General features: G+C 26.5%; 2 protein-coding genes across 2 annotated transcripts in view; one reads left to right on the forward strand and one right to left on the reverse strand.

Annotated features, from left to right (window-relative positions):
* Positions 1-14,669, forward strand: part of LOC114127068 (PCI domain-containing protein 2) — a 564,778-nt gene that overhangs the window by 9,305 nt on the left and 540,804 nt on the right. The gene's annotated exons all lie outside the window — the stretch shown is intronic.
* LOC126552123 (piggyBac transposable element-derived protein 4-like) lies at positions 6,756-7,646 on the reverse strand. Its single transcript, XM_050206697.1, has 2 exons — positions 7,012-7,646; positions 6,756-6,963 (listed from the first exon to the last, which is right to left on the reverse strand). The coding sequence occupies exons 1-2, from the start codon at positions 7,644-7,646 to the stop codon at positions 6,756-6,758; spliced, it is 843 nt and encodes a 280-aa protein (XP_050062654.1).

Consider the following 14,669-nt stretch of genomic DNA (forward strand, 5'->3'; position numbering starts at 1 on the left):
TTCTAACCGTTGGAAAGCAACCGAGTTGAGACAATCACTTCTGTATACTGGTATGGTGGTTTTTCAAGGAATAATCAGTAATGAAGTCTATGATCATTTTATGGAGTTTTGCATTGCAATGAGAATTTTGTCTATTAACAATATCACTGAGGAATTTAATCAGTATGCAAAATCTTTAATATTTCATTTTGTAGACAAATTTGGAGATATTTATGGAAAAATGTATATGTCCCATAATATACATGTTATTTTGCATTTAGCTGATGACGCAAAAAAATTTGGGTCTATTAATAACTTTTCTGCTTTTCCTTTTGAAAGTTATATGCAAACCATAAAAAAAAAAATAAAAAACGGAGTTAAACCTCTACAACAACTGGCAAGGCGATATACCGAGGATAAAATGTTACAAAGTGAACAGCCTACATGTAAACCTAGTATTTTAGGACCTTTCAATAGCAGTCGGTGTAAATTCAAAAATAGGCCAATTACTCTAGATGCTGCTAATAAACCGCAGTTCACTGGCTGGAAGACAAAACAGTTTATTTTAAAACTAAACAATTGTGATACTTGTGTAAAAATGAAAAATAACGATATAGTTGTCATAGAAAACATTGCTACATCAAAATTAGATGGTAATGTTATAATAATATTGGACGTAAGTATGATAAGCTTTCAGAGTTTTTTGATAAACCGTGCCTTTCCAGTTTATTGAGTATACAAAAAGCAACACAAATTGGTCATCTTCAGTCATGGAAAATAACTGATATAAAAGAAAAAATGATGCGTTTACCGATCAGCAATAGTATAGGATTTGTAATTTTGCCTTTGTTGCACTTGCAATAATTATACTTACATTCTTCATTATTTTCACTAGTTACACCTTCCTATTTTAATTTAAAGTATATTTCCTTTAATTCTGAACTTTTATTTGTATATATTGTAAATATATATATTATATTATATTTTTATGTATATTATTTATTTATTTATTGTAAAAAACTTTTTTTATTAAGTCATTTTAAACATAAGTTTTAATACTACAAAAATATGGATTTATACTTGGATCATGTCGAACATTCATATATGAACCTATTATAATAGGTAATTATATATATATATATATATAACTTTAATAATCATTTTAATATAATATTAGGTACATAATATTTAAGTAGATAGCTGAATCAAATAATATAGTAGGTATAGGTATTCAGAAATACTGTATACACAGTATTATGGGTACACACACAATATTACTTATTAGTGTATAAAATGTATATTGTAATTTGTAAGAGTTTATATATTATATAATATATGCTATTGATTTTAAGTAACCTGGTAATATTCTCAATCAAAATAGATATTGTTAAGTTAAATTTTAAACTTATATATGACATTTATAATATTAATTTAAGTTATAAAAATATATATTATTAATATTACCATTCTGTTATATTATTATAGGAGTTGGAATGTTGTTTTGTTTATAAAAACTAATGAAATTAATCATGTTCCCATTACATGGCAAATAAACCCAACATGTTGTTGGTTCCCATACACCACATGTGATAATCAAGAAAAATCATTTACCTCATCTCAAATAACGTACATGATAAACAAATGTGTGCCACCTAATGAGCAAGATGGAAGACATTATGAAGTTTCAATACTGGCAGGACCATTTGGTAAGCATCATTTAGGATAAAAGTGTAAATGTATTCATTTAAAATTATTTCTTATACCTTTTATATAGACAAAATTAGGAAGGCAAAAAAAGTATCGAAAGCGTGGTCTGAAAAAGATGAGTCATCTAATGATTCAGATAATAATGAAACTCTCCCAAAATCTTCAAAACAGCCTTCTCCAAAAAAGAGAAAATTAGTTACGAAAAACTATAACTTGAATAAAAACCCTGGTAAAAATATATTGTTACCAAAACCACCTAATTCAGCAGTTAAAATGAAATGTGAGTATATAGTATATACCTACCTAATATTATACTGTTTTATTTTATATATATTTTTTAAATATTATTTTATATTAAATGGTTGTTGATCATCATAATCATACTGACGACCATACATATACTCCTAGTAATTTAAAAAAATTACATTTTGACAAAGAGAAAAAAATAGCAGGTAAATTTTCGATATTGATATCAAATGCTTTTTATATTTAAATTTGTTTTTATTTTAGGAGTGACACCATTGAACGTCAAAAAGTCACTGTTTAAATCTTCTGCTGATATATTTGACCAAGAGTTAAGTCTTGACAAAGAAACCGAAAATGCATCTTGTAGTACATATTATAAAGATAAAAATGAAGGTTATTATATTTTAAATATAATAAGTATGATATATATATTTCTTATTTAAATTTTATTTTTATTTTAGAAGTGACACCAGTGAATGCAAAAAAGTCACTGTTTCAATCTTCTGCTGATATATTTGACCAAGAGTTAAGTCTTGACAAAGAAACCGAAAGTGCATCTTGTAGTACATATTATAAAGATAAAAACGAAGGTTATTATATTTTAAATATAATAAGTATGATATACATTTCTAATTAAAATTTTGTTTTTATTTTAGAAGTGACACCAGTGAATGCAAAAAAGTCACTGTTTGAATCTTCTGCTGATATATTTGACCAAGAGTTAAGTCTTGACAAAGAAACCGAAAGTGCATTTTGTAGTAAATATTATAAAGATAAAAATGAAGGTTATTATTATTATTTTTAGTTAGTATTATGCAATTCCTTCAGTTATAATCTTTTTAATTGTTATTATACTTATTAGAAGTCAAATCAGTCAATGTAGAAATGCCGTTATTCAAATCTTCTGCAGACTATGATGATGAATTAAACCTTGACGAAATACAGATTACAACCAAAGATGATGAGATGATATCTGCAGGTTCAATATAATAATTATTTATACATATTTATCATTAAATGCTTTTAATTCATTTTTAAAAATATTATATTTGCAGATTCTAATCAAACAAAATGTCTTGAATCTAATTATAATAATGATATAAACCATTTAACAGATTTTTTAATTGGTGCGGGATCAAATGACTTCATCATAGAAAACAATAATGATTTATTGAATGCTAATATTAATTCTCTAAATAATACAGCTTTGAATTTATCTGAACTTCAGGATAATGGTAATTCAAAACATGCTTATAATATACCTTATTTTCTACTTTTTTACTTATTTTCTTTGGTAAACTATAATATATGATGGTTGATATTTTTGTTTTAGAAAAATGTTTCAAGAGTATCTTATTAGAATTTAGTTCTAAAATAACTAAGATAGATAAATCCAATAAATCTATACAAAAACAAATGTTGATTCAGCTTTCTATGCTTAATAATTCTAATATAAAAATATGCAAAGCTGTCGAAAATTTAGATCAAAAACTATTAGTAATTATGAAAGCTGATTCAAGAATGAGAGCATTAGCTTTGCCAATTCCTACTCTACCACCGGTATTTATTAATATTTTACCAGCCAAAAATATGGATGAAGTATATACTATTGAATCACTTTTATCTGGTGAACATGAAATAGATTACATTGAACAATTAGTGAGTACCTATAATAATTTGCATAAATTAAAAGTATTAAATGTAAACTATTTATTATTAGTATTAGCAGAGCGCTCACAAAAGGGGATTACTTATTTTATATAAATCATTATTTTCTGATATAAATAATGTATAGTATTATATATTTAATGAAAATCGTGTATGGGACACTCGCATTGCTTGTAATGGGTTGTATATTATTGGAAAATGTATAGATCCCTCAAAAACATTTAGTACGGGGGCCCAACATTTGATGTGGGGGACCCGAGTATTAGTGTAGGTATCACATTACTAAATTATTAAGTTTGTATATTTTAAATTTCAACACAATTTCAACATTATTTTCAAATACATAATAATGCACATTTCTATATCAGAGTTTTGATACTAGATAAAAAAAAAAAAGTTTTAATTATTACATTTTCACTAGGTTTGTTTGATAAAATAATAATATAATATTTTAAACTAAATAATGTTAAATACTATATGTATAGTTCCACTTAGGGATGGTAAACACAAGATTGGGTTAGGTCACTTATTGTAATTTAAATTTGAAAAAATCAGATTTATTGTTTTCATTATTATTTCAAAACTATTCAATACTATTTTATATACCTACATAATAATAATATTTATGCACATTGTGTATATCTAAGAAACTATTATGCATATCTTATAATAATATTATTTATTTATTAAAGTTTATTTAAATTACTATTTACAGAAAAATTATCTTCTCATCAAAGTTGGTAGTATGTCCTCATTTAGTGCTGCGATACGAGAAGCAATTAATTGTTGCTTCAACTACAATCTTCTAAGTAATTTTAGCTACAAAGGAAAGACTAAAAAAAAATTTACTGATTTAAAATTGTTTTTGGTTGTTTATGGTAAGTGTCAAAAGTATCATTTGTACAGTGATAGTATTGTATAATTTATAAAATAATAATGTGCTATTTTAACTTAGAAGCCTTGTCTGGGTTCAGAAAAACACCATTCGACGAAAAGCAATTCCATACTGTTACCGACAATTATATAAGACACGCTCCTAAAACAAAATGTACAGAAAATACTTCCTTATAAAACATTGTTGTATTACCTTTTTATATTGTATAATTTTTTCTAGTATGAAGAAATACTATATACTAGTTGTATGTTATAAAAACTCTTTATTTTTCTTATTTTGATATTATAATTTAAAGAAAACAAAATTTGTATTTTTTACTTATTAATTCTATATGTAGTATTTTACCTGGTAGGTATAAAGAAATATCTGATTTTAATTTTAAATACGTTCATAAGTTGTATTTTATTACAGTTGCTGTTAAAATGAAAATAAAGTTTTTTTTTTCAATTTAAAGACTAATATTTTCTACTATTAACTAACTATTATTATTATAGGACATTATACCTGTATATGTATCTGTGAGTATCTAGCATTTCCGCAGTTATTTTATAAAGTTCATTTGAATATACGCTACAATCAAAGTTTTTAAATTTTGTTTAACCTAACCTGCTGTTAAATAGATAAATTAGTATTAAAATACTTTTACTGTTTGATGCAGTACATATATATAATCCTCATGCCTTATGATAGTTCTTATATTTCCATAATTTTTTTATAATTAAAATAACAAAAAATATGCTTTTGCAATAATGTTGTAAAATATTATTATATACTAATAATTAAAAACTATACTTACTATATAGAACGATTACAGAAATAATATTATTATTTTTATTTAAATATGTATCACGGAATTTTTAAAATGAGAAAAAAGTAATATTTATACTAATTTATTGTAGATGCTATATAATGTGTAGGTGCCAGACGAAAGAATATCAAGTCTAATAAAAAGCGATAATTAGCATTATTATTGTTGTGTAATAATGTAATACCTAATATAATAAATATTTATTGAATAAATAAATATAAATAAATGTATACTCATTACTCAAAGGTAATCTATACAATCATTAACACAGTCATAACACGGTTATAACACTGCTGGTTTGCACAGTTATGGTACTGATTATTAACACGGTTATAACACTGCCGGTTTGCACAGTTATGGCACTGATGTCTTCCACCGTGATTACACCCACCGTAACACTTGTTCTGCATCATCTATATTATAAATTTAAGGTGTAATTTTGCTCACATACACAGTGTTTAAACTGACCTTAACACCAAGCGATAACGGTGTAACCCATATAAAAAATCGGTATTCAAAATGGACATAAACACAGTGCAGTGAAGAATATTTGCACCGTGTTTTTAACCATTAACTTACACACTCAACACATTTACTGCGCGGAAATTGCCACTCGGGTAATTTACCAGAGAAATAATAAAAAAAATATAACACGACTTAATTGTTCAACCGTTAGTAACAAACTAAATGTTTTAAATTAAACACGAATAGAAATAAATGTAATAACTTAAATAAACGTGAAACACAGATGCTATTTACACAGATATGATCGTTTCAACGCATATTTATAAACTAAGTATATTACTTGTGCATGTATAGTTATATACTAAACTTATTATATTAAAAAAATTGAAATGCATGTGAATCAAATCAAATAACGTGTGGAAGGGAGAATTACTTACCTAGGTTTTTTTTTTCAGAAAAACCATGGGGCGTCTGACTCCATTTTACAGCGGGAATTTCTTACACTGTAAGGGGCCAATACCTCCTCAAACTTTTTTCATCTCCGCTGAAAAATGGAGCCAGACGCCCCATATTTATACTACTGACGGGGCGTTTTTAACTTTTTTCAAATACTTATTACTTCGTTAGTATTAACCGATTTTGAAAAACAAAAAACCTATTAACAAAACAGTTATTATTTAATATTATTAAATATACAACAAACAATAGTAAATTATTCTATTCATATAATTATTTTATCAAAATGTACTGTTTTTAACATAAAAAAAAAAGTCGACCAGCATAATAAAAGTGCTCAAATAACTAAAAAAAATCAATATTATTACAAATAAAAATTAAATATAATAATTACAACCAATACTTTTGTTTTGTATGATATGTTTCAAAACATTGATCAACACATAATGGTACATCACATATTTTACAACAGTAAGGAGTTTCTTTTCTTCCTCGTATACCATTCATATATTTCCCTTTATCGGCGCACACTTAACAAACTCTCCTAGGGTTCTTCTTTGAAGGTGTAGATGGAATTCTTGTAATAAAATGACGACCGATTAGTCTATTTGAACTTTCTATGGGATTAACTCTTTCGTTATTTGTATGCTTTCCTGCTTTTTCCGACAATTGTTGACCCAAATTTATAATAAAATTTCGTAAAGTAGTTTTTTGATGAGTTTTTTTTTTTAATACAAAACTATTTACAACAGTTATCATAAACAAATGGAAAAATATTTTTTTCCACCATTTCAATATTTTTCTTTGAAAAGGATAATAAGAAACCATTTGATCACCGTGATCAACACCGGTTTTATTCAAATTATAATCGACAATCGCTAATGGTTTAAACTTTTCAATTGGACCTATTTTAGACCTTACTGTTACGGGTGTCATATCAGCATTATGAACAGTTGATAACATTAATACATCTCGTGTATCCTTCCATTTTATGCAAATTAGTGGTCCTTGTCTAGCAAATGTCATTTCTCCTTTTTTTAATTTTTCTTTTACAATTTCTTTAGGCAATCCTCGACGATTTGACATAACTGTTCCAACGGCATAAGTATTTTTTTCCCATAATGATTTTAAAACTGTCGGACTGGTGTAGAATCTATCCATATAAACTGTATGGCCTTTATAATAATATTCAGATAAAAGTCTATCAAATAATGCAGTAATTGAATTATCTGTATCATTTTTACCGGAGTAAATTTCAAATTTTAATGTATAGCCATTCAAAGGATCAGATAAAATATATAATTTCATTCCATATTTGTTAGGTTTATTTTTCATGTATACTTTGAAATGAACTCGACCTCTATATGGACAAACTCCTTCATCTATTGTTAAATTTTTGCCTGGTTGATAAGTTTCACTCATTTTTTTATTTATAAAATCAACATAAGGACGTATTTAGAATAAAGGGTCATAATTATTATTTCCTCTCGAGACATAATTAGAATTGTTGTTTAAATGTAACATCGAAAAAATTGACAAAAATCTATCTCTTGACATTATTTTTGATGCAAAAGAACTATGTATAAATGGATTTTTTGACCAAAAATCTTTAAGATGAGGTTTTGGGATTATACACATGTGTAAAATGATTGAAAAAAATGCATAAATATCAGATATTTTTACGGGTTTCCATTTTTGCCAAATACAATTATATTTTAAAGCATGTTTTCTTCGAAGTGATCTGATACACGTAAATGCATATCTATTTGTTTCTTTTTTTATTAATTTGATCATTTGAATTGGAAAAAAAATATTAAAAATATCAAATTCAGTTGACTGAAAATTTATATTGTTGGACATACTAGATGTTGATGTAAATTTGTGAGGTTTGGGTAATGTATTATTTTTATACCATGGCAGTTGAGTAAAATCTACTTGTCTATTTAAGTAGTATACATTTGTATGTTCTGCGCACTTTTGACTGCGGAGATTGCAAATTTTTAAGGATGATTTTTCCCCTCAAACTTTTTTTTTCTCCGCTCTACCAGACTGCGGTGATTTTAAAATTTTTAGGTGGATTTTCCCCCTCAAACTTTTTTTTCTCCGCTGTACCAGTAAAAAAACACTGATTTTCAAAAACCATAATGTATGTTCTGCGCACTTTTGACTGCGGAGATTGTAAAATTTTAAGGGGGATTTTCCCCCTCAAACTTTTTTTTTCTCCGCTGTACTAGTAAAAAACACTGATTTAAAACCAATTATTTTTTCCCCTGTTACACATAAAGTTTAAACAGTGTATACACTATTTATTTCCCGTGTATCACAGACGGAGTATTCCGCTACAACCAATAAATTTTTTTCTATGTTACACATAAAGTTTAAGCAGTGTATATACACACTTCATAATTATATTTTTTAGTCATGTTTTTTTTAAAAAATAAAAAATAATACGTTTTGGTTCAAAATAAAAAATATATATTTATATGTATTGTCTCATTATTCTAAATTAATTTTAAATTGATTAAACTAGTTTTCTTACTTCTCTAGTAAAAGGTACATATTCTACAATGCGATCATGAATTAATAAACAATAAGCAGTTACACCTGAAAGAGATTCTGATGCTTCAATTTCTAATTGAACATCTACTGATGAAGCTGTAGCTGAATCATTCTGTTTTGACGTATCGATAACAATAATTGGAGCTTGCGTTAGAAATGTAGATGGGCTTAATATCGGGTTCCGAATACTTTTTTCATAGTACGATTCTTGAAACGATGTATACATATCATATAATAAGGTAAAATTATTTTTAGCAAAATCCAAATTTAAATTATCATAAGGATATGCTATTGAGTTTAAAAATACTTTTACATTAGTTATATTACAATGATCGAATACACCACAATCTTTTTCTAACGAATTTTTACGTCCCTTTTGTAATCCGATTATAATGAATCGAGGTTTTTCTAATTTTGAAGCAGTTTTTAGGTTCCATACAACTTTTTTTGTGGTTCCGAGTTCAGGATATTCAAAAGTTTCAAAAGATCTGAACGGGATAAACAAACTTTTTTCTTTTTCAATAAGTTTTAATAATTTTAACCTTTCTTCATCATCAACAGTAATATGTGGAACCTTCCAAACTATTTTTTTCAAAACAACTTTTCCAGAATTTGTACTTCCACTAGTAATTACTTTTAGAGCGTTTAAATCGCTATGACTTCGAGTTAATATTAGTTCTAATCTAGAATTAACTAATATCTTTTTAAAGTCTTCAAATAGACCTAACCAATATTTTAACGGAATGCATGCACTAAATTCTCCATTACTATTTGCTGGGTTTGAACTATTTTTAAATATCCAACCAGCATTTTCATAACAATTATAATTATCAGGTGTACCTGATAATAACCTTTTAACGAACTGGTAATACCAAGTACACGTGTACTATCTACTTCTATTCCATTGATTTCAAGTCGTATTTGTTCAAAGAGATAGGAAAAACCGTTATTAGTAAGTTTTACTTTTCCAGCATCTGATACTTCACCTTCTAAATATATAAAGCTTTCATTCAGATACGGATAAACATCTGTTTGTTGGATTGATATACGTATTTCATCATTATTATTAAATGAAGTTGTATACGGTGTATATGAATGATATTCGATTTTCGTAATTTTAGAATCGGTTTCAAACGGTGAACTTATATCTAAAATATCACTTTCTGGCATTCTGCTTTAATTTATAACCTAAAGCCTTTAAAATTGTTTTATTTTTCGTTGTTATTTTTTTTACTTTATTCGATGTTACCGGTAACGCTTTAGTTATATGACTAGCAAGATTTATCTTTTGTAATGGGCTTATATTAAATTTTAATCCCATCTTAAGATCCGTAACGTTTAATATGTAGATTGATTACTAATTTTTCACCTAAATTGTTTATCGGATTATGATCTTGATCAACTAATTGTATAGTTATTAAATCGATATTTGTTTTATTTAATTTATAATATATTAGGTTAGTTGGAGATTGAATCAGCTTCGCCCCTATGTTCTCAGTAGGAGAAAACTCATAAATTGAATGACTTGGCATGTGGTTGTTGAATGAACCTTGAGCTATACTGCACATTACTTTTATTGAATTAACATTGTTTAAATTTACCACTTTCTTTGAACGATGACCATCAATGTTTTGCAAGTGTGGTTCATAATTTGTTTTTTCAAATCCTAATAAAGGTCCTATACTGTTTGCTACGTTAAAACGTATTGTTGCATTACTGAATATGGTTGTCTTAAAATCTACTTGATCAATCCCGATATCAAAAGTTATTTTCTCTGTTAGTTGTATTCCAATGTATTCGTTAACATTATGAAAGTCATCTATTTGCTTTAAAATTTGATTTTTAATATCCTTAATACCGTAACACCCTTTTTTCAGTGTGATAAAACAGGTTGGAAATTTATTATTATTTAGTAAACGATCGGGGTTTTCTAAATGTATTTCAAACTGGTTATTAGTTTCATTTATGTTTGGAAATGTATTATATGTTTGTAAATTTAACAAAGCAATTTCCGAGTCATCGTACACATCAATTGCTGGAAAATAATGTACAGATAATGTAGTTGTATTACCAGTTAAACTTAATGTAATTGATTCATACATTGTAAAAATTCAAGACATAAATGTCCACAATTAAATGAATTAAAATCTTGATAATTTGAATAGTTATATATAATCGTGTTTCCTTTGAAATAGTTTTGTAATTCAATTGGTGGAGGTAAATCACCGAAGCTATCAAAATATACAACCTTATCTTTAATTTTGTAAAACGCTACCCAATGACTTCCATCACCTGAAGATACGTCTAAGTTTAATATACCACATTCAATTGTTCGTGGTTTTTTAGGTAAGTCATCTCGTGAAAAGACTCCTCGGAAATGATTGATATTAAACTTTGCAATGTATTTTATAATGTCTCTAGATGTGAGTGGTCTGTCAGGTAACGTTTTTATCAGTTTTTTTTCCTTGATCCATTATTGATTAAATTCAATCCGCTACCTTTCTTTTTTTTCGAATTTTGAATTGCATTATAAACACTAGCACTCCCAGACATTAAACTACCGAGAGCTGATAACCCTGCGAAAATAGGAATTAGAGGAATCGCACCTCCTGTCTGACCTGGTGTTAAAATCAATCTTTTACCATTAGGATTTTTCTTAACCTTTCCTTTTTTTGCAGCTAGTGTTCTCTTTTTTATTTTTTTTACTTTTATGTTTACCTTTATAACTCATACCTATTTTCTGTTTAACCTTCATCATACTTTATTTCAGTATTTATAAAGAAGTTTATAAAACCTTCACCAGTCTTATCTGATTTCTACTTACAGGTTGAGCACACTATCTTTCACTGGTTATAAATTTAAAAGATCCAGAGTATTTATAAGAAAAAAAAATGGATTTGATTGAACAGAAAGATAAATTAGATATTTCGAACGTTGATACTCAAATAATAAAAAAAACGTCAAGACATGGACCGTTATTACCTGATACTATACGTGCTATTATAGTCGGTCCTAGTGGTTCAGGTAAAACAAATATAATGTATAATCTAATCACTCATGAAAACGGAATAAGATTTGAAAATATTTATTTATACTCAAAAACTTCTAATCAAGAAAAAATGTTTTATTAAAAAAAAATAATAGATGATATAAAAGGTGCTAACATTTTTATATTTTCAGACGCTGATAAAGTTATAAAACCGAATTTAACTAAAAAGAATTCTGTAATAATTTTCGATGATGTTTAATGTGGTCCGCAGTCGATAATAAGAGAATATTTCGGAATGTGTAGACATTCAGGTGCTAGCTCTGTATTCTATTTAGCACAAACATATTCTAAAATTCCGAAGCAACTGGTAAGAGATAATTCAAATTTATTAATAATTCTAAAACAGGATGATACAAATTTAAAACATATATTCAATGATCATTCATCAGCAGATATGGTTTTCTCAGAATTTCGGAAAATTTCTCATTTCTGCTGGAATCATAGTGATTACGGATTTATGGTTATTGATAAAACACGTGAAATGAATGAAGGTAGATATAGATGTGGTTTTCATACTTTTATTAAAAAAAAATAAGTATATAAATATAGTTGTAATATAGACAAAATCTACATAGCATTATCTTTAGTTGAAGAAACAGATATATTAAGTTCATTATTTTCAATGAATAAAGATAAAGTTTTGTTAAAAAATTTGATATTATCAAAAAAAATATCAAACGTAAAATAATGAACATGAAGCGTGGTGTTATAGATTCTGATAACTATTTTCGCGAAACATTTATACCTTTACTCAAACCATTGACTTCAATTCCAGAAAAAAACACTTCATTTATTTCTGACACTACTAAAAAAAAAAATACCTTGATCACTAGTGATGGAGATAGCGAAAACGATCAAATTCATCGTTCGATAATTTTTTAATTTCTAATCCTAAATTACAGCGATATGATAAATCGTATGGCATGCATTATGATTCGGTTAATGATCAACTTAAAATATCAGATATTCCTGTCACTTTTGATCATGGTAACTTACGCTTGCTTGATAATTACTACCCTTGGACTAAAGGACTTTGGTCTTTATTATGTGAGAAAGTACCAAAAAATATGACGATAGAAGATATGGAATCATATTATAATATTCTAAAAACAAGTAAAGTTTATTTAAAGGCAGACGGGAAACCTAAAACCTCAAGATATTTCAAATGGATGAACGTTGTAAAACCTCTATATGATCGAATGAAAATTGATGAAAAACAATTAAATGAGGAAGTATTGAAAATAAATAACACAAAAGTTAAAACTCCTTCTCAATTAAAATTAAAAGAATTTGATAACTTTTTATCTAGCTCAGGCGCAAAACGAAGAAACATTATTAATGATACAGCCATATCAAATGAACCATTTGATTTTTCTTCTTCAGTGATTAATTCTAAATTTGAAGAACCTCCAACTGATCAGCTATTTAACTTTAGTTTATCACCGTCAGTTAAGAAAGGATCTGGTTTATATAAAGATGTAATACCTCGTACACAATTAGTGTATTATGATGATCCAAATGAATTAGTTGTTAGATTAAATCTTTTAACATCGTCCCAAAATGCTGGTAATACTGGTGTAAATAATGAAATCATATCTATTATAGAAGAATTACGTGAGAGGAATATTATAGTTTAATGTCTACATTAGAGGGTTTAGCTAATGAGCTACATCGACCTGCAAGAAAAGTATTTCCAAGACGTAGTATAATAACACGATTTAAAGATGACCTTTGGCAAGCTGATTTAATGGATATGCAATCTCATTCTAAACAAAATCTTGGTTTTAAGTATATTTTAGTTGTTATAGATACATACACGAAATATGTATGGGTAGAATCATTGAAAAATAAAACAGGAAAAGAATGTACAAAAGGTATGTTTAATATATTAAAACAAGCTAATCCAAAATTATTACAAACAGATAATGGTACAGAATTTTATAATAATCAATTTCAACAGTTAATGAAAAAAAAAAATTAGACATTATAGTACGTATAGCGTTATCAAGTGTTCAATTGGAGAACGTGTTATACAAACTCTAAAAAATAATATATACAAACATTTTACTGCAACAGGTACATGGAATTGGTATAACAAAATATCAAAAATTATTTATAATTATAATCATACAAAACATAGATCAATTAAATGTACACCATATGAAGCTAGAATAAATACAAGTAAAATCAAATCAAATATACAAACAAATAAAACATTATATAAACCAAAATTTAAAATTAATGATAAAGTACCCAGATAGCAAAATTATGTTATAATAATATTCTAGCAATGTTACTTAGAAAATCAAAATATTCTTAAAAGATGAACATAAAGTTTCTTGAATCTTTTTAAATATTCTTTTAATATTCTCAGAAAGTTTTTTGTCAACAATTTTCACATTCTGAGAATATTATACAATAATATTATAATAATATTACACAATAATATTATAATAATATTTTGCAATTATATTATAATAATCTTAGTGTTATAACATTATGATAATGTTATGGAAAAAATAGTCTTACAATATTATATATTAAATATTCTGTAAATAAGACCTTTGTTATATTTCAGTAATATTGTTTAAATACTTATCACATTTATATTTTCCTATTATTTATGAGTTTTTACACAGTGCAAGGGAAGGGCAGTCTACCTATCACCAATCCCCCCGTAAAACACCACTGTGTTACACCAATATTTTCAAATAATAATCTACAATCTACCTTATTTAAATGAGGAAACCTATATTATTTTAGTAGTATATTTTAGATTATAGGATTAAAGAATAAATTATATAACAAAATAAAAAAATTATTATTAAAAAAAAAAA

The sequence above is a fragment of the Aphis gossypii genome, chromosome 1 (assembly GCF_020184175.1).
Source record: "Aphis gossypii isolate Hap1 chromosome 1, ASM2018417v2, whole genome shotgun sequence".
Classification (NCBI taxonomy): domain Eukaryota; kingdom Metazoa; phylum Arthropoda; class Insecta; order Hemiptera; family Aphididae; genus Aphis; species Aphis gossypii.